Raw genomic sequence first — 21,266 nt, forward strand, 5'->3', positions numbered from 1 at the left:
AAAAAATCAAGGATATTTTGATTATTTTAGGGGTAAATAAGGAAAATTAATGGCTAAATCTGATTGAGGAGTTCAAATTAACTGCAATTGAAAGTTCAAGGGTTCAAATTGAGAAGTTTTGAAGTTAGAAAAGCCTTTTCAAATCGGATGATAATTCTATAATTTAAAAGTGAAATTACCCCAAATAAATATTAATTTAATAAATTTCCGCCCACCCGGATGAAAGGAAAATCAGTTTATTTATCCTCGCCAAAACGTACAAAATTTCGCGCCTTCAAGCCTTCTTTCGCTTTCTGTTTGTAAATTTTCCCACAACCCCAACACCCCCAACGCCCCCGTCGCTCTCGCAGAAGCAAAAGCCACTCCCATGCACCATGCATGAAGAGACTCAGACGATCCATCAAAACCCTACTCACCAACGGTCTCTTCTCACAAGCCCTCAAAGCCTCAACCGTCTCTCTTCCCAACCCGCACCTTACAGACCAAACCTACGCCCTCTTCATCAAGTCCGGCCACTCCCTCGACCCCTTCCTCTCCACCACTCTCATCTCCCACTTGTCCAAGCTCGGAGATTTCTCTCGCGCTACCAAATTTCTTTTTGACACCCAGAAACCCGATAATGTCGCCTTCAACGCCCTCATTTCTGGATTCGTCCGGTTTCGCCGACCCGGGCCCGTTTTCGAGCTCTTTCACACGTTAAGGCATATGGGTCTGAGACCTGATGTGTTTACTTTGAGCTCTTTGGTGAAAGCGTGTGAGAGTTTGGAGGAAAACGAAGCTGCCCATGGGGTTTGTTTGAGAATGGGATTTGGGTCGGCTGCGTATTTGGTGAGTGGATTTGTTGAGAATTATGCGAGAGCTGGGGATGTTGAAAAGGCTGAGAAGTGTTTTGGGGAGTGTTTGGAAGTGGACAATGTGGTTTGGACGGCAATGGTTTGTGGGTATGTGTGGAATGGGGAATTTGAGAGGAGTAAGGAGGTTTTTGTGGAGATGAGGGGTTTGGGTATGGAGCTAAATGAGTTTTGCTTCACTGGGGTGCTTGGTGCATTGTTTGATGTCAGAGAGGGGGAACAGGTTCATGGGATTGGTGTTAAGATGGGTTTGTTATGTAGTGGATCGATCCATTTGAATAATGCAATTATGAGCATGTATTGTAAGCGTGGGAATAAGGTGGCTGCTGTTAGGGTGTTTGATGAAATTGCTGACCCAGATGTTGTATCTTGGACTGAGCGAATTGGAGCTGCTTGTGATGGTGTGGAGGCTTTTGAATTGTTTAAATTTTTGCATTCTGGAGATTTGGAGATGAATGAATATACAATGATCAATGTTTTGTCTGCCATTGCTGGCCCTAGGCTGTTAAGTTCTGGCAGGCAAGTCCAAGCACTTTGTCAAAAGGTGGGGTTTTTGCAGGTGATTTGTGTTAGCAATGCATTGGTATCAATGTATGGGAAGTGGGGTCGAATGGATGATGCTAGGCGCATTTTTGATGATATGCTTTGTCGAGATTCTGTTTCTTGGAATTCTCTGATTGCTGGGTCCTCTGAGAATGGATTTTGTGGTCAGGCTCTTGAGTTGCTCTCTAAGATGCGTGATCTTTCAATACAGCCAAATGAATATACTCTGGCTAGCATTCTGGAAGTGGCTGCCAGCTCATATTCTGTAAAGCAAGTGATGCAAGTCCATTCACATATGATTAAATGTGGCTTCATGTTGGATGATTCTATGGTGTCTTGCTTGATAACAACATATGGGAAATGCGGCGGGGTTGATGAATCAAAAGAGGTATTCTCTAAGATTGATAAGATCAATGTGGTGCACCTCAATGCAATGGCTACTACCTTTGTTAACACCGGGTGTCATGCCGATGCTCTAACATTGTTCCACACCTCAAGAAGCTCATACCTTGAGGTGGACAGTATAATTTTCAGTATTGTCCTTAAAGCTTGCGGTATTATGACCGATTTGGTACACGGAAGAGTAATCCACTCCCTGTGTCTTAAATTTGGAGTTGATCAGGATAGTTTCGTTGAAAGCACTATTATTGACATGTACTGTAAGTGTGGAAGCATAGGTGATGCAGAGAAGGCTTTCAGGGTTATATCTAAAGACAATTTGGCTGCTTGGAATGCTATGATAATGGGATATGCTCAACATGGTTGTTTTCATGAAGTTTCCGAGATTTTTGATAAGATGTGCAAATTTGGAGTAGAACCTGATGAGATTACTTTTCTTGGAGTTCTTACTTCATGCTGTCATGCAGGGCTGGTGAGAGAAGCATGGGCTTACTTAAACTCTATGTTTCAACGTCATGGAATAATCCCGCATTTAGAACACTATGCCTGCATGGTTGACCTGCTTGGTCGAGTTGGACTCCTAGAAGATGCAATGAGGACAATAGATCAAATGCCTATTCACCCTGATGCTCATATATGGCAGATTCTTCTATCAGCCTGCAACGTCCATGGAAATGTTGCTCTGGGGAATTTCGCAGCCAAAAAACTTCTTGAGCTGCAGCCTGGAAATGAATCTGCCTATATTCTTCTGTCAAACCTCTATGCTTCTGCTCGTATGTGGAATGCTGTTGGGAAATTGAGGAAGGAAATGAAAGAAAATGTAATTCGCAAAGAACCTGGTTATAGTTGGATTCAAATTGGAGGATCCATGCATTACCTTTTTGCTGGCGACACATCACATCCTGAGAGTAAAGAAATATATACGGAGCTAATGAGGCTGTATGAGCATATACTAGTGTCACCAGGACTGGAACAAAATGATGTTTTTCGAATGGAAATATTAGCTATGAAGTAGAGGAATTCAAGTTTGATTTTTACCTCAATTAACTATGGGGTTTCTGTGTTTCCAGAACTCATCAACTTTTGTACCTGTCAAATCTAATCAGGTTGGTGTATGAAATCCACTCGATAGTATGTTACATTCGGTATCAGAAAATTCCTCTGGCTAGCAAAGGGAGGCACAAGTCTGAAAATGCCATAAATTAGGCTGTGCAGCTGAGCATTCAAGGTAACGAACACGACTGTGAGATAGAATTCCCCATGAAAATTATAATCAGCCATAAGCTATGGTTGCAACTTGCAAGGTGTTCATTGCTCACTGAAGGGTCTGTAATTGTTAACCTACTTGGGTACTATGTTACTAATCACAAGTTATAGGCTCAACCAATGGTATCTTACTTCCATTACGGATACCGTTAACAATTATGAAGTTCTTTCAACTGAAATCTATAAATGAACTCATCGGAAGAGTTAAAAAGAAAAAAAAAAAAACGAAATGCTTGATTGATGGATAAGTTGGGGAGTTGGTGTAGATGCAAGCCAATATCTAGCTGTACTAGATTCCTTTCGGACCAACTTGAGATTCATTGAATTGATACAATGACCTGGCATTTGACTGATAATTGATTCATGCTTGAATATACTAGTGGTTGTGAGACTATCTGATTGTGAACACGTGTGGGTTGAGAAGAATATGAAAGATCACATTATCTTTGTGATGGTTTATGGTTCTTGCTGTAGAAAGTGGATGAGGACAGTGGGTAATTAAGGAATCTGTGATGGATGAGGATGTGGTAGAATTAATGTATATAATGTTTAGATATTCTTTGACCATTATGTTTATTTCACGGAGCCAGTTTCATATTATATAGTGTAAAGATAGATTGTGGAGGTTGCTTTACCCAGAATGGCCTAAAGTCCCGGTGAGAATAAGCTTGGCACGTGAAACCCTGCTACAACATGTATAACCTATTATTTGACATTTTCAAATGCCTCAGTAATACACATTTATTGTAACTCCTAATTTTAAGCATTGGAATTGCTTTATTATATTTATTGGTGGGTGAAATTCATCAAGTTTCACACCGGATTCGATGTGACCTCTTGCCTTGAGTAAGCTGGATTAGGGGAACCAACGCCGAACTTACTGACTTTCTTACAAATACATCTCATATTGTTTCAGGCCAATGTCTATTGGTTTCATACTTGGTTTTCATTAAATAGTTGTTCTTTAATTTAGTGGCCCCTTCGTTAAAAACTCTGGTAGTGGTAATGGTATGACATGCTAATTTGCTTTCATGTTAGCTTCTGTTGCATAACCTTTGCCAATCGTGAAATCATGCTTGTCCAGTTCAATGCTAATATTACCATGGATGTTGGAAACTTAAGTAAAATCAATCAGACTAGAAACACTGTTCAAAGAAGAAGGGAAAGAAGAGGGAAAAATAAAGTAGAAGAAGAAATTTGTAAGTACATTAAGAGCTAATCATCAAGGATCATACAGTGTCTTGACATCAATACTTTCTATTGTTTCAGGTCTCGCTCCTAGGTTTTCCTGCAGGAGTGTTGGCGATCTGAAGAGGCTTTAGAGAGCACAGAGACTATCGAATGGAATGCATGTGCTGCTATCCTTGACTTTATCTGCCCCCTTTTTGGAAGAGGCATTTTGTCCCCCAAACTTTTGGTGATTGCAGTAGCGGGAGCATTACTGACCCTGTTGCTCATTGTGTAAACAAAGGCGATTTCTCCTTCTTCCTTGAAGATATTCTTGTTTGATAAATTTTGGGTATGATCCAATTTGCATTGGTGATGAGTTTATATAGCACAACATCTACCCACTATAATACCAGTGTCTGGGGGTGATTTGATCTGGGTGAATGAAGCTAGAAACAGCCTTTGCAGACTGGTGGGGGTTGGGGTGCATGCCAGCGAGATTGTCTGGCTGTCCAAGATTCCTTTCAACTCAGCTCGAGACAACCTGAAATCATAGTAGGATGGTTTTGAGCACGATGGTTTTGAGCACGATGGTTTTGAGCCGGTCTCATCATAAACACGTGTGGGTTCAAGACATATCAAGAAGCTCCCTTGTTGACCTTGGGGCTGGTTTCTGGATTTCTTTAGTCAATAAGGTACGGGAGGATGCAAATTCGTATAATGGTCAGGATTTAGTGATTTGTTGTTTTGTTATTTTGACAGGAATAATATTATTTAGTACATTGTTATACAACTGCAATACAATTGGAATGTCGTAACAATAAAAATTTGTCATTGAATTACTATTTGTAAAAAAAAAGATTGATCTTTACTGCCATGCCATTCTAATTGTATAACAGTTATATAATAGTCTACTAAATAACATTACTCTTTTGACAGACATAATTTGTTAGTTTAATACAATTTGGACGGGATTTTTGGAAGCAGAGCTCATATTTATGGATGTTTTTAATGACTGTCCTTATTTTCAGGGAGATCTCATTGGAAATGTCAAGCACACTCGTGCATTGGGATGATGATGATGCTGACGGTTGTGATGACCATTATACTCTTTAAAATTTCCCCACGTAGTTCTTTTGTTATGGAAAGTTGCATAAAATTTGCGTGTTTTTTGCTCATTTCACTCTGGAAACCAATACTACTGCTAGAATTGAAACAGGGGCTCATCTTTGTTTTGCATACTGACACTCCTGCCCACTCCTGCCATCTGTGCGATGTGCTACTTACTGTATTGTATGCATGAGAGCAGAAACAGAGACTCGTGCTTAGGGCATGTCTGATAATGGTTTTGAAATGATTTGGTCAAAGGGGGTGGCTCCCAAATGGCCGAGCCACCCCCAATTTTTAACGTTCCTTTTTTTTTTTTAAATACATTTTCTTTAATTAAAAAAAAAATACGTTTTGAAATGATTTGGTCAAAGGGGGTGGCTCCCAAATGGCCGAGCCACCCCCAATTTTTAACGTTTTTTTTTAAATTTTAAATACATTTTCTTTAATTTAAAAAAAAATACATTTTTTTTAAAAATTAAATATGTGCCACGTGTCAACGTCTTATTGGTTCACGTGTCAGTCGTAACGGTCAACTAACAGATAGACTAATTTGGTCACTTATCAAAACTACAGGAACCTCCTGCGATAAAAATAAAATCACAAAGAGAAAAAATAAAATTAAAAAATCCTAAGAAAGTATAGAGTATTTAACCCTTATAAATAATAAGATTCTTGTAGGCCTCAAGATAAACATTTGACAATCTTAAAACTCATTGGGCAGCCATCCATATAATATATGCAAGTGTTTATGGTCATAGTCAACAACATAAAGCCGTGGATGCACTTAACTTTTCTGCTCTATGTTCAAAAGTGTTGCCAAAAGATTCCCAAGACCTAGAGCTCTACTCTATTGAAGCTATATATATATATATTACAGCAATTTCCGCTGGCGTGCCTCCCAACACCCCCCCGCCGTTTTAGACTTTTAGTGATTCTGTTCCAATCGTATGTTGTGGGCTGCGACTCAAAATCAGATCAAGCAATTGACTCACAACCGCCTGATTCAATTTAATGTAAACATTTTTTTTAAAAAAAATTGACTTGCAAAAAATAAAAAATAAAAAAATTCAAAAGTTTATATACATATGCTTAAAATTGCATTTAAGTTATATAGAATCGTAACATACCATAATGCTTTGCAGTTGCTGTTCATGTCTACAGTCCATCTATAAATTACCTATTTCGTGACTTAAATTCGTGATGTAGAGTTTGACTTTGATGTCAAATAAGACGAATTTTAGATAAACTTACCTTTGAACACCTATTTGCAAAGAAAGGGTACTCAAAAATTTATATTACATATGTTTAAGATTGCATTTAAGCTATTTGTGACACTAAGGATCGTAATACCGTGCGGTTCAACGTTTAAAATCCTTCATATCTTTTAAAATGCACAACACCTATTTGCTAGTGGTTTGAAAACTGATTTTTTTTTTTTTTTTAATTTTAAAATTTTTTAATTTCACAAAATGTCATATTTAACTACGAGTTTGGAAAAGCAATGCAGATAATGAAATATATTAAGAATGTTTGGTTGTTTTAGTTTCTTGGTTGAAAATATTAGATAATTAAAGTTGGCAAATTTGGCGATTGACAAAATCTTGGTGTTGTGAGGTATTTGCCAAAAGTATGCTCATACAAGAGAATGCACCCAATGCCCTCTTTGGGACCTAGGGCAAGCTTTCATATATTCTTTTGTTTACCTGTAAATTCTAGCCGACCATCCCAAGAATCCAGGTATCAAGGGGAGAAATATTCCATACTTATTATTCATCCAAAAACTTAAAAAATAAATAAAAAAAATCACTCCTTATTCTTCAGTGCAATTTAGGCAAGAAGAGCATCAACTTGGAGATCTAGATCCTCAACAATTTGATGTTGGGACTGCTAGTAATCCAAGTAATAAACGTAAACGTAAAAAAGCTTCTATGAAGCCTACCTATCTAAAACTTATCCAGGCAAATGAGTTTCTGACGAAATCTCTCATATTTATTATCTAAATTACTAGCAATCTAAACAGTAAAATTGGAGCCTCTATAATGCCTACCTACCTAAAACTTGTCTAGGCAAATGAGTTTCATATTGATAGAATCTCATATTTATTGTCCAAATTACTAGCAATCTAAATGGTAAAAGTGGGTGCTAATGCTTAAGGCAGAAGTGCTAATAGTACGTTGCCATTTATATTGCCTATATGCTATTCTTAGGTGTGATGTCCTCGTACAAAGGGAATCACCATTTTGCCAAAAGAGCAAATTCTTAGATTTCATAGCAAGGAACAAAACATTGGAAAGCAAAACAAAGGAAACCAAAAACCCCCTCTAAATGGAGATTCCTTGTTAAACTGAGGAAAAAGATGTATCTTTATTCTTTGCTCTATTCTGTCACACTACACAACCTATTAACCCTATTCTTTTCTTTAATTTCTCACCATCATCATGTGCTACTGCATTCAAATGATTTGACAACAAAATCGCCCGGCCGGACTCATCTTTTCAGAGGGTAATGGCTGCTGCTATCAATTTCTCCGGCCAGGCTTCACCGCCGCATATGTGCTTTAAAGCAGTGGCAAGGCACCCCCGTGGCATCTTGCCCTGCAAAGAAACTTTTCAACTTAAGAACAACAGCTTGAGATCACTGCAGCATGGCCTTCATGTTGGAAGGAAGGCAGAAAGTAGAATGTTGAGTGGCCGAGCACCCATTATCGTTATGTCAGCAAATAGTCATTCAATTTTCGAGTCATTTTCATCATCTCCATCAGACACAATCAACAAATTTTACACAAGCATCAATGAGAAGAACTTGAAGGAACTAAGTGAATTCATATCAGAAGACTGTTATATTGAGGACTGCTCCTTTCCCCAACCATTCAATGGAAAAAAGGTCTCATCTTCTAACTATTCTTCTTAACTAGCATTGAATACCTATTTTTGTTACATTAACAGGGCACTGTTGCAGGAGATTATGCATTTTTATGAACAACTTACTGCATCCATGGGTCAGAATGTGAAGTTCAGCATTGGACATGTTTGTGAAGGAGATGAAAACACAGCTGGAGTGCAATGGCACTTGGGTAATTCCCATTTTTATTGTTTCAGCTACTTGTATCCCTAAAAAATATTTCTGTGAATGATGAGTTTCTTATATGATATGGTAGAATGGAAACAATCACAGATCCCCTTCACCAGAGGCTGCAGCTTCTTTGAGTACTCAAAACATGGAGAAAGAATAATCATCAAGTATAGAAAAAACCTATTCAATTCTTAGCCTTTCAATTGCACCAAGAAGATCATTTTCTCACAAATTGATATTTCTCTGCAGGAAAGCTCAAGTTGTAATTGAATCACCAGTCAAACCAGGAGGCTTCGTTCTGGTAATTCTGCAAACCATACTTCTCAGAAAAAAAAAAAAAAAAACCTCCCAAAGTGTTTGACAATATTGTGAACACCAATGACTACATATATTTTTTGAAACTTGGATTTTATTAATCATGGGACTTGCATCATTAAATTCAGATTCTATTCAAGACAGTGACATCACTATTTGATGATTTCCCAAGGATCACTGAATGTATGTTAAACTTCCACCAACTTTCCACCAACTTTCCACAACTTCAGTTTATCATTAGCATCATATCCTCATTCTGACACACCATTGATATATGACTACTTCAGGGTTCCTAAGAAGTCCCCATGTCATATTTCAATTGATAATGAAGATTTACAACATGGTTCTGGCTCCTTTTATCAATCCACTACTAACAGGCTACATACAGATTTGGAATCTCTCGACTCGGATTCTTCTCTTCACATTCAACATTTTGCGCTACATTTCTAAAATCTTCTTTAAGTAGATAACATTGAATATACAAGTTCTATTTCCACATCAAGGCTACCAGTAAAGGGGTGGCTTCAGATCACCTGTCAGTCATCGTTTCCGTCACAACTAGACCACATATTGAACAATGAGAGAGCGAGCAATGGTCCAAGTACAGGCGGGAGTCGCGGTGGCCTGCTTAAGGCGACAATAGGATCATTCTTTTCTTTTGTAATTAGCCCTTCTTCCCAAGGATTATTGTTCCCTTGTTTCTTTGGCATTGAAGTGGCCAATGTACCTGATTTCAATAACATATTATTGTAAGATAAAGGAAATTCAATATACAATTGCAATCATAAGGGCATCAAAGGATGAGTATGATGTAATTACCCCATGATCCAGCCATAGGGAAGATTTGTTTGAATTTGTACTTTGCAGGCGAAAACACAGCTGTTCCACGCATGTAGGCTCTAGTTAATTATTTGATGCCTCTTCAGCAAGCAACAATTAAACTAAGAAACCAGCAATCCTACAAAGTGGAAAACATGGTAAAAGATCATCAAGAATCATCATTTGGGCAAGTGTCCAATCCAAATACCAAGCTAAATAAAGCAAAATATAATCATGATAGCAAAGTTTGGGCAGCAATATCATTGGTTCATCTTCCTAAAGATGTACTTTTGTGTTTGTTTGTTAAGGAAATGTTCTGAATTTGAGATCCTCCCTCCCTTGAAATTACCAAACCACTTATCCAAAAACACTGATAAAAAAGAAACTAATATAAAAAAAAAAGTAAATTTAATCATTTAATTAACATTTTAACATTAACTGCTCCTTAATTATGTCCGATATGACCTTAATCATTCAAGATTACACACATGCATGCTTTAACATAGAAATCATGCTTCAAGTTCTTCCTTAATGCACCATTTTAACTAGAACAAATTAAGCCAAAAACTAATGAACAAAGTTTTTCAGCAAATTGGGTCGAAGAAAATAACTTTTTCTATTAAAAATACATATAAAAATCACCTGCATTTTCAATCCATGTCAGTTTGGAAGAAAATTTGTTCAAAACTAATACAATCTAATTAGCGAAAGCTGAGAATTGTAAAATTTAGCAAAAAAATTTACGAATAGAGAGCAGAGTAAAAGAGAAACAGAGCGGGATTAACAGTACCTGCTACGGTTCTACTTCGCTTTCTGGGCAGCCGGCGTAAGAGACTGACAACGTTGGGAGATTCCGTGTTTTGTGGAGAGCCGAAGAACGTTCGGGAATTTTCAGGCTGTCTGGTCCCACCACTATAACTGATCTCAGGCCCTATGGACAGTTTGATCCGACGATCTGGACCGTTTGGATTGATTCTGCTAACGCTATCATGGGCTGGGCCAAACCCGGCCCGTTAGTCAGGCTATTATTTGAACCAAAGCCCATTAATGATAACAACCATGAATTGCAGTTTTGTGGCAGATAAAAAAACAAAGAATTAGATTTTACCTAAAGAAAAAAAAAAAAAAAAAAACAAGAATTTGATTTAAAAGCATGCAATACATCATTCTCTCAATCATTTCATTTTGTAAATTTAATGGATTCACCATTAGACTTGTGAATACATGTGAGTCCCACACAAATTCAATGGAGATGGTTAAAACCTATAAACTCAAGAAAAATGTTATACAGACTTGTTGACACATGTTAGCATATCATTGAAGGGTATTCATTTTTTTTTTCTTTTTTTAAATTACGCAGTCCAAATCACATACTGACATGTGTTAACAAGTTGTAAAAGAGTTTTAAGTATAACATTACTTTAAACTCAATGGTTTCTAGTAAATAGAAATATTTAAATAATGACAAGAGAACAATTATAGGCAAGTCTTATTGGGTAGAAGGATGAGTAATATTACTCTTCACACAATTTTATCACATTTATTTAGTTGATGTGACGTGTTTTAAGTGGCTTACATGTTAGTTACTTGAAACAAAAGAACAAAAAGAAAACCAATTAAAATGTCATATTAGCGGAGCACATTGCCATGACTTCGCGCTAGCAAAATTCGAGCAAACCATACAACTTTGATTCAGTTCGAGCTGATTTTGAGTCCTTCATCCTATCTTTCTATTTGTCATTCTTCAAATGGTCATGTAAATAGCATAAGCATCGTCTCTGGGGCGGAACTAGAATTTCACATTTCGATGGGCCAAACTAAATATAAAGTAGTAAATAAAAAAATCATTATTCATTTAATAAATAAAATCATTTTAGAACAATCAACAATATGTACATCTTTAAATCGTTCCTCGTCAGTGGTTTTTTTTTTGTTGTGGTTATTTTTTGGGTGTGTTGCAACAGTTTTCTCAACTTTACAAACCACCTCTTTTAGTGGCTAGGTTTCTTAGTTGTCTCAAGAAGCGATGGACTTGGATCCTTTGAAATGGAGAGGAACAAATTAGTTTTTTTTAGGAGGCAATTTTGTCATTTATGATTTCCTGTTTTTCATTTGAAAAAAAATTTCCTCTTAAAACAACTAAATGGATCCCCTCAATTTCAAAATAGAGAGGATCCTTCTCCAGAAGCAATACGACCGCGTCATTTATTTGATACATTTCCTTTTATTTTCTGTTTACCTTTTCTTATGAGAACATTTTGAGACTTATTGTTAGGTTATCCCGCCGTTGATGTTTTTTTCCCTTTCCTGCTTTCCCATATTTACTTAGAATTATTTTATTTTTTATTTGTTTTTGGGAAAAAGCGTATAAAGTTCATTAATTGGTAATAAACATCCAATTGGACGATGTTGTTTGGACGTTGGTGGATTATTTGCTGGCAGCCTCCACATGGCAAGAACTATTAACTGACACGTGGAGGTCGGTCGTTTAGTTTCCCCATCGTTGCATGTCAATTTCCAAATTAGGCTTTGCTACTTGTCATACTTTTTGATGCTTGGAAGTTGCAAGTTGCAAGGCGGCCTCTCAAACTCAACTCCTAGCTTCCTTGCACGTCATCTCTTCCCAAAGTGAAGTTCTGCCTTGGACGTCAAAACATCCCCTTAAACATCATCATTAGGTTGAAGGAAGCTTCTCATATTTCTTATAGCACGTGATGCTAATCACATATTTTAAGTGAAAATGTTACTTTAATAAATTGAATTAAAAAATCATTTCTATCGTTGAACTTAGAGGTAACAGTTCATGTTCATGTGTTGAATTTTAGTCGTGTGTCAAGACATATGTATAACTATATGAATCAACCATAACTTGACATGATCAACTTAATTAAATGTGTTAGACCTATCACCTGCAACTCGTTGATTTCGTGTTGGGTGTCAAAAATTATCAACATTGGTGTAATGTGTTGGGTTCGGGTTATGTTAAGACATGTGTATAAGATTATGTAGATAAACACTAATCTGACCAATTTAATTAAATGGATCTAGTGCCTCAATTCTGATCTTCTTATTGGGTTCAGGTTGAAATTCTCGAGTCATGTCAATAATTGTCCGCCTAAATTTTCTTTTAGACTGGGTTGGAGGAAACTTCTCAAAGACATTTGATTAAACTGACATATGTCCTTCCTTGTCCCTCTCTCTCTTCCACCCTTTGGTAACAGTGCTCGATGTCTTTTCCGTACTCTTTTTTGGTCTCCATTTTTGTAGTTTCGTTTTAGATCTAGATCTAGTTCTTCATTCTCAGATCTACTTGTCTTGGTCAGCTTCTCCGCTTTCCATCGCTTCTACGCCAATCAACCAATGGAGTCTCGCTTGCCAAAGCGTGTTTCTCATGTGCTGACGTGTGAATCTCACATGCCAAGTCGTGGCTTCCCGAGGATGTTTACGATGCTGTGTTCCTCCGCTGTTGCTTATGGTGGGGCTTTTGTTGTTTTTAGTTTTGATTTTATTTTTGTTCCTTTTGTCCAAGCCTTTGGGTCGAGGACATGAGCTGTTTCCTGACCTTTGGGCTGAGGAGGAGTATCTCGGTGTGAGAAATTATCTCTCATGGCCGAAAAATACGTTTTGAGATTATGAGCTACCTATGTCTTAGATCTAGTTTGCTCGGAGCAGATTTGTTTCATAACTGAAGTTGCATATGGGTTAACGAAAGCTGATGTCATATATAGTATTTAATTGTAAGAATCTTAATTGTATTTATGACTTTGTAATTTCATAACATTTGGTTATGTTTTATCAAAGTTTTATGCTCTGTGATATAAGAGTTGTTATATATGCTCATGATCTTTTATCAATGAAATTTGAATGATTTCCGCTCAAAAAAAAAAAAAAAAAAAATTGATATATGTCCTTATAACATATAATTCTTACATAAATTTTTAAGTTTCACTTGTAAATACACATAAGAATTACATATGTTAAGAATATATGTCAGTTTAATAGAAATTAAAATAAAAAAAAAATTCAGTTGCCTATTTAATAGAAAAGCTGAATAAAAAAGACAAAAAGGTCGTTCAACCATAATAAGTTGGAGAAAAAGAGAGAGTAGGGCATGCTTGTGCACCAAAAGAAACATTCACCACATGGGCAGTGAATCACAGAATAAAAGCCAAAAGTAACATAGCGAAATCCAATATATTGTGGAACTAAAAGCTGGCTAGGGCTCCTGTAGAGAGGTTCATGCTCTTTTGGTGCCTTTTTTGCTTTAGTTACCGTTTTTTGTGACACATTTTTTTTTTTTTTAACTTTGTCCAAGATATAGAAGACCTGGTCTTTTTTAGGCCAATTTTCTATTTTTTTGGTTATATTTTTTACATTACATTTTCAATTTGAGACTGTTGAGAAATTCACCTCGTTTTCGGCTTTCTGATTCCTTGTACCCCATTCTCCAATTTGCTTAGAAAAAAGGTTGGTAGTGAGGTTTGATGTTGAAAGCAACATAACCATTTTGGGAACATGAGGGAAGGCAATAGGAATAGTTTAAAGGCAATGTAGAGAGGTGAAGGCAGTGAACAAGCACCCCCACCAGCACCACTCATGGGCGCTAGGTTTAGTGGGTTTTGCACCATTTTTGGATTGATACCAATGGTTCCTCTCATATTCAACTCAATACATAATCTAGAAAACCCACCAATGACGTGAAGGCATATAGTGCCACCAATTATCACTTTTTTTATACAACGCCACGTTGGTCGATGATCATATACAAGGTATATATTCAATACTTTTTCAATAACTTTATGAAAATGAATAAATTTATATTTTAGTGTTGAGATGTAAGTGTTATAGACTCATAGATTGCTACATCAGCTTGTAAACATGAGAAGTGACATAGGAACCATCATGTAAGTTTGTAAGGGACTTATAATAAAAGTTGTAATATTTCTAACAACACTATGTTTTAGTTGGAAGAAATTTTCTCTTAATTGGGTTAGGAGTCCTTTATTCCGGTCTATAAAACTGTAATGTGTGTCTCCTGAGCATGTGAAAAGTATATATTTTTTGAATAATTATATTAAAAGAATTTATAAACTGGGTGGGAAAAAATTTTCCCAACTCAGTAAAGCAAAGTGAATAGTGCAATGGATGATAATGATGTGAACTGTCCGTTTTAACGTTTATGTGGTTGTGATTTGGTCTTGATTGAGTGGAGAAACACGAATTGGCAGCATACCTACCTTGGTTAGTCAATGAATATGGTTCTAACGCAAGTCATAACAAAATTGGAAAGTACTTTTCCATAAAAGTCATTTTCACACACCCAAATTACTATTATACAATTGAATATGCAAGATTAATGCCTTTTGTTTACCAAATCACAAAATAAAGACCAACCCATTTCTAGAATTGACTATCATAAGAACTAAGAACCTTTGGATTGCTTGATCCTTCGTTGGATTTCATTTTCCAACTCTTCCATTCCCCCAACTTCTTCTACTTCCTGCAAAAGCATTCATGCAAGATATTTGATGACAGAAACACAAAAAGAAATTAATCAAATTCATTAGAATTTAGAAAGTGAGCTTACCTTTGGGCCCAAGAACAACCCATATGGCACCCCATCAAATCTATCAGAGTGATGAAGCTATTTTTTCAAAAAAAGAAAAAAAAAAAGTTAATTAAACAACAATTTTTCAATGAGTCATATCCTTCTCTTTTAACTCACTAATTTTGTTTGGTATTTAACGTAAGCCAAACAGAAACTAAGAAGAAAAGCAATGATGATGAAAAGATGAATATGATTACTTGGTGAGCTGCAGCAACTCTTCGTAAATAAGGAACATTTGCGATGGGCCCTACTGGAAATCGACGGTGGACAAGTCCATCATGCACAAACATGTAGGCCATCCCAAACACTGTGATCCCTAGACCCTGTTTTTAACATGAAATTAATTTAAAAATACAAAAAAAAAAAATGATAATTTAACACAAATAAAAAAACATGTCAAGTACATTAACTTTTCGTAATTAATAAGGAAAAGTAGTAAGGGCTGGGGCCAATAAGATCTGGCCATGTCACCGGTGTTAGATCCTGTGATCACTGAAGTGTGTAAAAGCCATGAAAACGACGTCGTTGGAAGTGAGAAACTTACCGCACCGAAGCAGAGTCCTGGAATTACATCCTTGTTAGAGAACCCATAAGCAAGAAGAATAATCGCTGGGATAGCGTTGATGATGGCGAAAACATCGTTGACTTCAAAGGGACCCTTTCTGGGTTGGTGATGGGACTGCAGTAAAAGACGGTCAAGATCAACTACACAAATTACTAGCCCTTTTGTACATTATTAAAAAAAAAAAAAAAAAAGGGGTTACTACCCCTTTTACTTTTTTTATCATAAATTTCTTATAAATTCACCAAACAATTTATGTGAAACATCACTTGTCATGTATATTGTCACGTCAGTTTGTAATATTTACGAAAAAAAAAAAAAAAAAAAAAGATTAGAATTCAAAGTATATAACCGACCTCGTGCATATTCCACAATGAAGCGTGCCAGAGCACCCTGTGAGCCCACCTAGCCCAGAATTCCATTCCCACCTGAAAATCATTGACACCCAAAAAGTGATTGTTTAAGAGAAGCGTTTGGGATGTTTCAAATTTTGTTATGAAAAAAAATGAGGTTGATTAATTAATATTAAGACAAAAGATTTTCTGGGAATGAGAAAATGAAAGAATCTGACTTACAGCAGCGCCTACAGAGAGAGCAAATGTGCAGAACATTTCCAAAAGTGGAAATTCTCCACCCTGTTCATCAAATGTAAACAAGTTCCATATTGAGAGAACAAAAACGGAGAGAAAAGGAAAAAGAAAAAGAAAAAGAAGATGGGTTTAATTGATAGAGAATCGTGATTCGTGTACCTCCATTTGCCAAGAAAATCTGTAATAAACAGATATGGCGGCCATGGAAGTGACTCCGAGACTGGACATGATTGCAGCGACAAGATAAGTATATCTTTCGAATCTTTTCCTTTCTAATCTCTCTTCCCCACGTGAGGCGCCTGTGATCTGATTGTTTATAGCGTCGCCGGATTTCAGAGTGTCAATTTCTTCGTCAACTTTGATAACATCCTCTGCTTTCTTCTCCATAACCAAGCGTACTCTCAAGGTCTTGTTTTTCCTAGAGGTAGAAGAAATTCCACATATTTTTGGCGAGCAGGAGATTGAATTGGAAAAGCGTGTCGGAATCTGGTGAGTTTTTTGTTTGAAACAGTGCGTTGATGCGCTTGAAGTAATCGAAACTCCAGTCGCCATGGCGTTTCTGTTCCAAAACAGAGCACAAGCTTCAGAGAGAGAGAGAGAGAGAGAAAACCCTGAAATTGAATGAAGAAAAAAAAAAATGGTGGGGAGCTTAGCAATGGAGTGACGTGTATATATATATATATAAATCGTTCATGGCCAGCTTCTGCAAAAGGTTACAGTTTATACACGCAAATGCAGACGCATGGGGAGCTGCCATTTTACAAACAGGCCCTTCCGCTTTTGGACTGCCATGGTGTCCAGGGATGAATGAATCTTTCCTTTTTGGTTTTGTTTTTTGTGTTTTTGCAAATGTTTTTAATATCCCGAGAGTAAGGACGCATGTATGGGGGTGGTGTTATGACGTTGATTTTTGGGAAAACTATGGGAATGAGACGTAAGGGGAAATGCAGGCCAAAAATATCTGAATGAGTAAAAGACATTACTTGGAAGCAAATGTTTGCCAGAACAGGAAAGCCATGATCTCCTTAAAACAAGTGGATACAAGTCAAACATGTTCATCTAAAAAATTATTCTTTTTAAGAAGTACCGAGGAATTCTAAAAGTCTTTTTTTTTTTTTTTTTTTTTTTTTTAATCATGTGATTTTTAAAATTATTGTTTGATCAAAATTTAATAATAATAAATTACAATCCTAATGGTAATTTTAAAAGCCACATCATTTTTAGAGTAACACAAGAGTGACTTCTATCATTACTTAGAAATAACTCCTATTCCTTATTTGAGTCGGTTTGGTTGTGTGATTTTGGGTACCAAATATACATTTTTTAATGAAAATTTGAGTGAATTTGGCATTGCAATTTCATAGGTCAAACACGCATTTTTAAACAAAATAATAAGAAAAAATGTGTTTGGGAGTTCGTTTAAAATAAATGGTAGCCTGAAAAGTGAAGAATCTACTACTTTTAAACCGCAGATAAAAAAGTGCATTTTTAAAGCACAAGACTTTATAGGTTGAACATCTATTTTAAAGAAAGATTTGCAACTTTACTATACACTTATTGCGTTTTTATTAACTGTGTTTAAAAACGCTATTTCTTTATTTAAGTTGCATGCTTTGAAACCATTAAACGAAATGCATACAAAACAAAATATTGTTTTTGTAAACTACGTTTTGAAATTGTTATTTTTTAAAACAAAATCTCTCTCTCTTCATGTCGTTTTTTTTCTTCCTATTTTTTTAAACAAAATCTCTCCTATTTTGAAGTTTGGGTAAATTATATTTTATCCTTTCAATCTACTATCCCAATTGCACTTATTCATTAAACAACCGAATCACCACAACTCAAATCTTCATGTGGTTTTGAAATTGTTAGATTTGGCCATTACTTTGAATATAAAACATCATGCATAAACATGTCAAATAAAACAAGACTACATCCAACTTAACTACTATTCATCATCAGTTGGATGCTCTTCAGGAACAACTCACAGCATGGACTTTCCCCATTGATAAGGAAGACCCAAAACAACAACATTACAAATTTAAAATCAGTTTCCTCTATAAGGCTTCGATTGAAAAAAAAAAAAAAAAATAGAAATGCAAAACATAAAAAAATATAAAATCAGTCTAAATGCAACACATTAAAAAATGGATGTTAATGGCAACCGATTTACAGCACACCATGAAGCCAAATTAGCACCCCTACAAGTATAAATTATGAAACAATTAAATGTAAAATATAATGACAATTGTATTGTAAGTAAAATATGATGAGAATTCAAAAAATTAATAACCTTAGTTCCTAACAAACTTCTATGCGAGAGATATTCACTCCTTGAATTTGAAGGTTGAGTTTGAGGCCCATCTACAATAGACAAAATTTGAGTTAAATGAAATAAAATAATTAATGAAAAATAAGTTTCAACTAATTTATAAACATTTACCTTACTCATCGTAGCTTTCCACAAATTCCTCCAACTCCCGAATGTCAATTGGTTTCTTCCTTATCCAATTTTGTGTGCAAATTAAGGCCTCAACAGTAAGTGGAGACAATGAACTCCTAAAAGGATCTAATACACGTTCCTCGGTGCTAAATTTGGACTCAGAGGCAACAGTGGAAATGGGGATGGCTAATACATCACGGGCTATCTCTGCAAGAATAGGATATTTGGGCGTGTTAATCTTCCACCAAGCTAAAACATCAAACTCCTTTGTTGTTGCTTCACACCTATCCAACAAATACCTATCCACCTCTGATCTATAATCCAAATCATTCTCTTCCGCAAGATGTTGGGAGAACAATGAATTAAATTTATCCATAGCATTTTCTGAGTCGTCATCAACAACATTCGAGGAAGTAGCATTTAAACTTCCTATTGCCACATCAAATCGAGACACCACACTCCCATAAAACTTACTATATTGTTCAATTAAACGATTTAGAAGGTGTCTCACCTTTGCCTCTATTTGATCTGCCCACTCTGGCCCATTGCATCTTTTCAACCAAAATACCAAAGCCTTCATCTTGTAGCGTGGATCAACAACAAAAGCTACATATAACATTAAGTTGATCCTATCTATACTCCCCCAATACTTCTCATACTTACTTCTCATATTAATAGCCACAACACTCATTACAGGATCAGAACTGAGACAACCATCATTCAAGGTATCTTGAATAATACAAAGTTGTTTGAAATATAAATTGGAGGTAACATAATTTGAACCAGAAATGTTCAATGTGGCATCATAAAAGGTTTTCAAAAACTTCACAAATACCCTAGCATTTTCCCAGTCAAGAAATCCAGGAACAACCAAATGTTCATCCTCCTTCCCCATTAGCTCAAATGCTCTTTGGTACTTTTCAGCAATACTTAGCATTAAGTATGTTGAGTTCCATTTAGTGGGAACATCTAGACACACCATCTTCTTACACTGGATATTGTTTCGTTCTATACAATCCTTAAACTTTGCCATCCTCGTTGGTGAAGACCTCACATATCTCACTGCATTCCTAACATTACAAATAGAATCATTTAAGTCTTTCAAACCATCATTTACAACAAGATTCAAAATATGAGCAGCACACCGCATGTGAAGAAACTCACCTCCCAAAACTGTAGAATTCTTATCCTTCATCTTTCTTCTCATATATTCAATACCCACATCATTTGAGGATGCATTATTAACTGTAATTGTGAAAATACTATCAAGCCCCCACTCTATCAATGTAGTCTCCAACACTCTTCCAGTAGTGTCACCCTTATGATTAGGAACTAGGCAAAACTTAAGGATTTTCTTATGCATTATCCAATCACAATCTATGAAATGAGCAGTAACACACATGTAATTCAAATTTTGCAGGGATGTCCATGTATCGGTAGTGAGGCAAACCCTTTGAGCACTCAACAAAGTCTTCAACTTAAGCTTCTCTTCCATGTATAATTTCATGCAATCTCTTTGAACAGTAACACGACATGGCACTTTGAACCTAGGTTCCAATTCATTAACAAATTCTTTAAACCCCTCAGTCTCCACATGCCTAAAAGGCAATTCACATTTGATCAAATATTGAACAAGTAAACCCCTTACATTGTCTGGATCAAACTTCATAAATCGCATTTGGGGGCTACGTGTGCCGTCTGTTGCCTTCTTAAGTGACATTTGCATCAAGGTTTGATTTTTGGAGAGTTTCGATTTCTTAAGTGGAGAGTTTGGACAGTTAAACTGTAGGTGGGTCATCATGGCTGAAGTGCCATTTCTTCTATGGTGACACCCAATCAGTCTATTGCAATGATTGCACATAGCTTTAGGGTTCTCCTTGTCAATTGGTTCCACTTTTTTAAAATGACACCATACAATAGACTGATTAACAGGTGGTTTTTTGGTTTGTTTCTTTTGTAGTGGAAGGGAAGGTGTGAGGATTTGAGCATTTTTTATGGAGGAAGGTGTTCCATTATTGTCCTCTTCCACAAGAACAGGGGCAGGGCTACCTGTGAGCGTCAAACTCATACCATTTGTGCCATTAAGAGTGTCCTCCATCTGTTATTAAACAAATAATAAATTGTATTTAACTACCAGTAGAAAAAATTAATAAAATAATAATGAACAACAGCATTACTTCCTTAGGAACCTCAACCCCACAAAGCATTGTTCAACAAGCATCTCAAGGTAGTCATGTTAAGAGGTAAATTTGTACTTGGTCTTAACTTCTTTGTAATTATCATATTGATAGTACAAAAAAATAACTCTTTATAAATGAAACTCATCTCCTAGTAGATAAAGTGAGGAGAACAATTATTACAATTACAATAAAACTTCAAGTAGGGATTCATGAATAGATTATGCAACAACAAGATTTTTAACTCAAAACTATTCTAGTAAGCAGAAGGACAAGAACAACTAAATAAACCTCAACATTTCACTTTTCTTTGATTTATGGCTTCTATTTTGAATAAAAAGAAC

At 36.1% G+C, this 21,266-nt stretch overlaps 3 protein-coding genes across 4 annotated transcripts; 2 read left to right on the forward strand and 1 right to left on the reverse strand.

The window, feature by feature from the left end:
• The first annotated feature begins 285 nt into the window (after positions 1–285).
• LOC132173356 (pentatricopeptide repeat-containing protein At2g13600-like) lies at positions 286–5,441 on the forward strand. Its single transcript, XM_059584831.1, has 3 exons — positions 286–3,021; positions 4,329–4,921; positions 5,258–5,441. The coding sequence occupies exon 1, from the start codon at positions 379–381 to the stop codon at positions 2,806–2,808; it is 2,430 nt and encodes an 809-aa protein (XP_059440814.1). The 5' UTR covers positions 286–378; the 3' UTR covers positions 2,809–3,021; positions 4,329–4,921; positions 5,258–5,441.
• Positions 5,442–7,859: 2,418 nt separating this feature from the next.
• LOC132175239 (uncharacterized) lies at positions 7,860–9,280 on the forward strand. Its single transcript, XM_059587111.1, has 6 exons — positions 7,860–8,219; positions 8,295–8,409; positions 8,494–8,575; positions 8,658–8,709; positions 8,852–8,906; positions 9,011–9,280. The coding sequence occupies exons 1-6, from the start codon at positions 7,887–7,889 to the stop codon at positions 9,187–9,189; spliced, it is 816 nt and encodes a 271-aa protein (XP_059443094.1). The 5' UTR covers positions 7,860–7,886; the 3' UTR covers positions 9,190–9,280.
• A 5,628-nt stretch (positions 9,281–14,908) lies between these two features.
• Positions 14,909–16,904, reverse strand: LOC132175240 (beta-carotene hydroxylase 1, chloroplastic-like). Of its 2 annotated transcripts, XM_059587112.1 has the most exons (7): positions 16,462–16,904; positions 16,288–16,347; positions 16,069–16,140; positions 15,695–15,829; positions 15,348–15,473; positions 15,130–15,186; positions 14,909–15,042 (listed from the first exon to the last, which is right to left on the reverse strand). In XM_059587112.1, the coding sequence occupies exons 1-7, from the start codon at positions 16,852–16,854 to the stop codon at positions 14,965–14,967; spliced, it is 921 nt and encodes a 306-aa protein (XP_059443095.1). In that variant the 5' UTR covers positions 16,855–16,904; the 3' UTR covers positions 14,909–14,964. The 2 variants fall into 2 exon arrangements, with proteins under 2 accessions (XP_059443095.1, XP_059443096.1); XM_059587113.1 differs by lacking the exon at positions 15,130–15,186.
• Between the last annotated feature and the right edge of the window lie 4,362 nt (positions 16,905–21,266).

The sequence above is a fragment of the Corylus avellana genome, chromosome ca3 (assembly GCF_901000735.1).
Source record: "Corylus avellana chromosome ca3, CavTom2PMs-1.0".
NCBI classification, from domain to species: Eukaryota; Viridiplantae; Streptophyta; class Magnoliopsida; order Fagales; family Betulaceae; genus Corylus; species Corylus avellana.

Bases quoted from the DNA above. Each gene is read 5' to 3' on its own strand.
- LOC132173356 (XM_059584831.1), top strand. From the start codon at position 379: ATGAAGAGACTCAGACGATCCATCAAAACCCTACTCACCAACGGTCTC.
- LOC132175239 (XM_059587111.1), top strand. From the start codon at position 7,887: ATGTGCTTTAAAGCAGTGGCAAGGCACCCCCGTGGCATCTTGCCCTGC. The intron at 8,220-8,294 runs GTCTCATCTTCT...GCACTGTTGCAG, and splicing joins AACCATTCAATGGAAAAAAG to GAGATTATGCATTTTTATGA. The intron at 8,710-8,851 runs GTAATTCTGCAA...CATTAAATTCAG, and splicing joins AACCAGGAGGCTTCGTTCTG to ATTCTATTCAAGACAGTGAC.
- LOC132175240 (XM_059587112.1), bottom strand. From the start codon at position 16,854: ATGGCGACTGGAGTTTCGATTACTTCAAGCGCATCAACGCACTGTTTC. The intron at 16,348-16,461 runs GTACACGAATCA...TTTGATGAACAG, and splicing joins GATTTTCTTGGCAAATGGAG to GGTGGAGAATTTCCACTTTT. The intron at 15,474-15,694 runs GTAAGTTTCTCA...TGTTAAAAACAG, and splicing joins CAGGACTCTGCTTCGGTGCG to GGTCTAGGGATCACAGTGTT.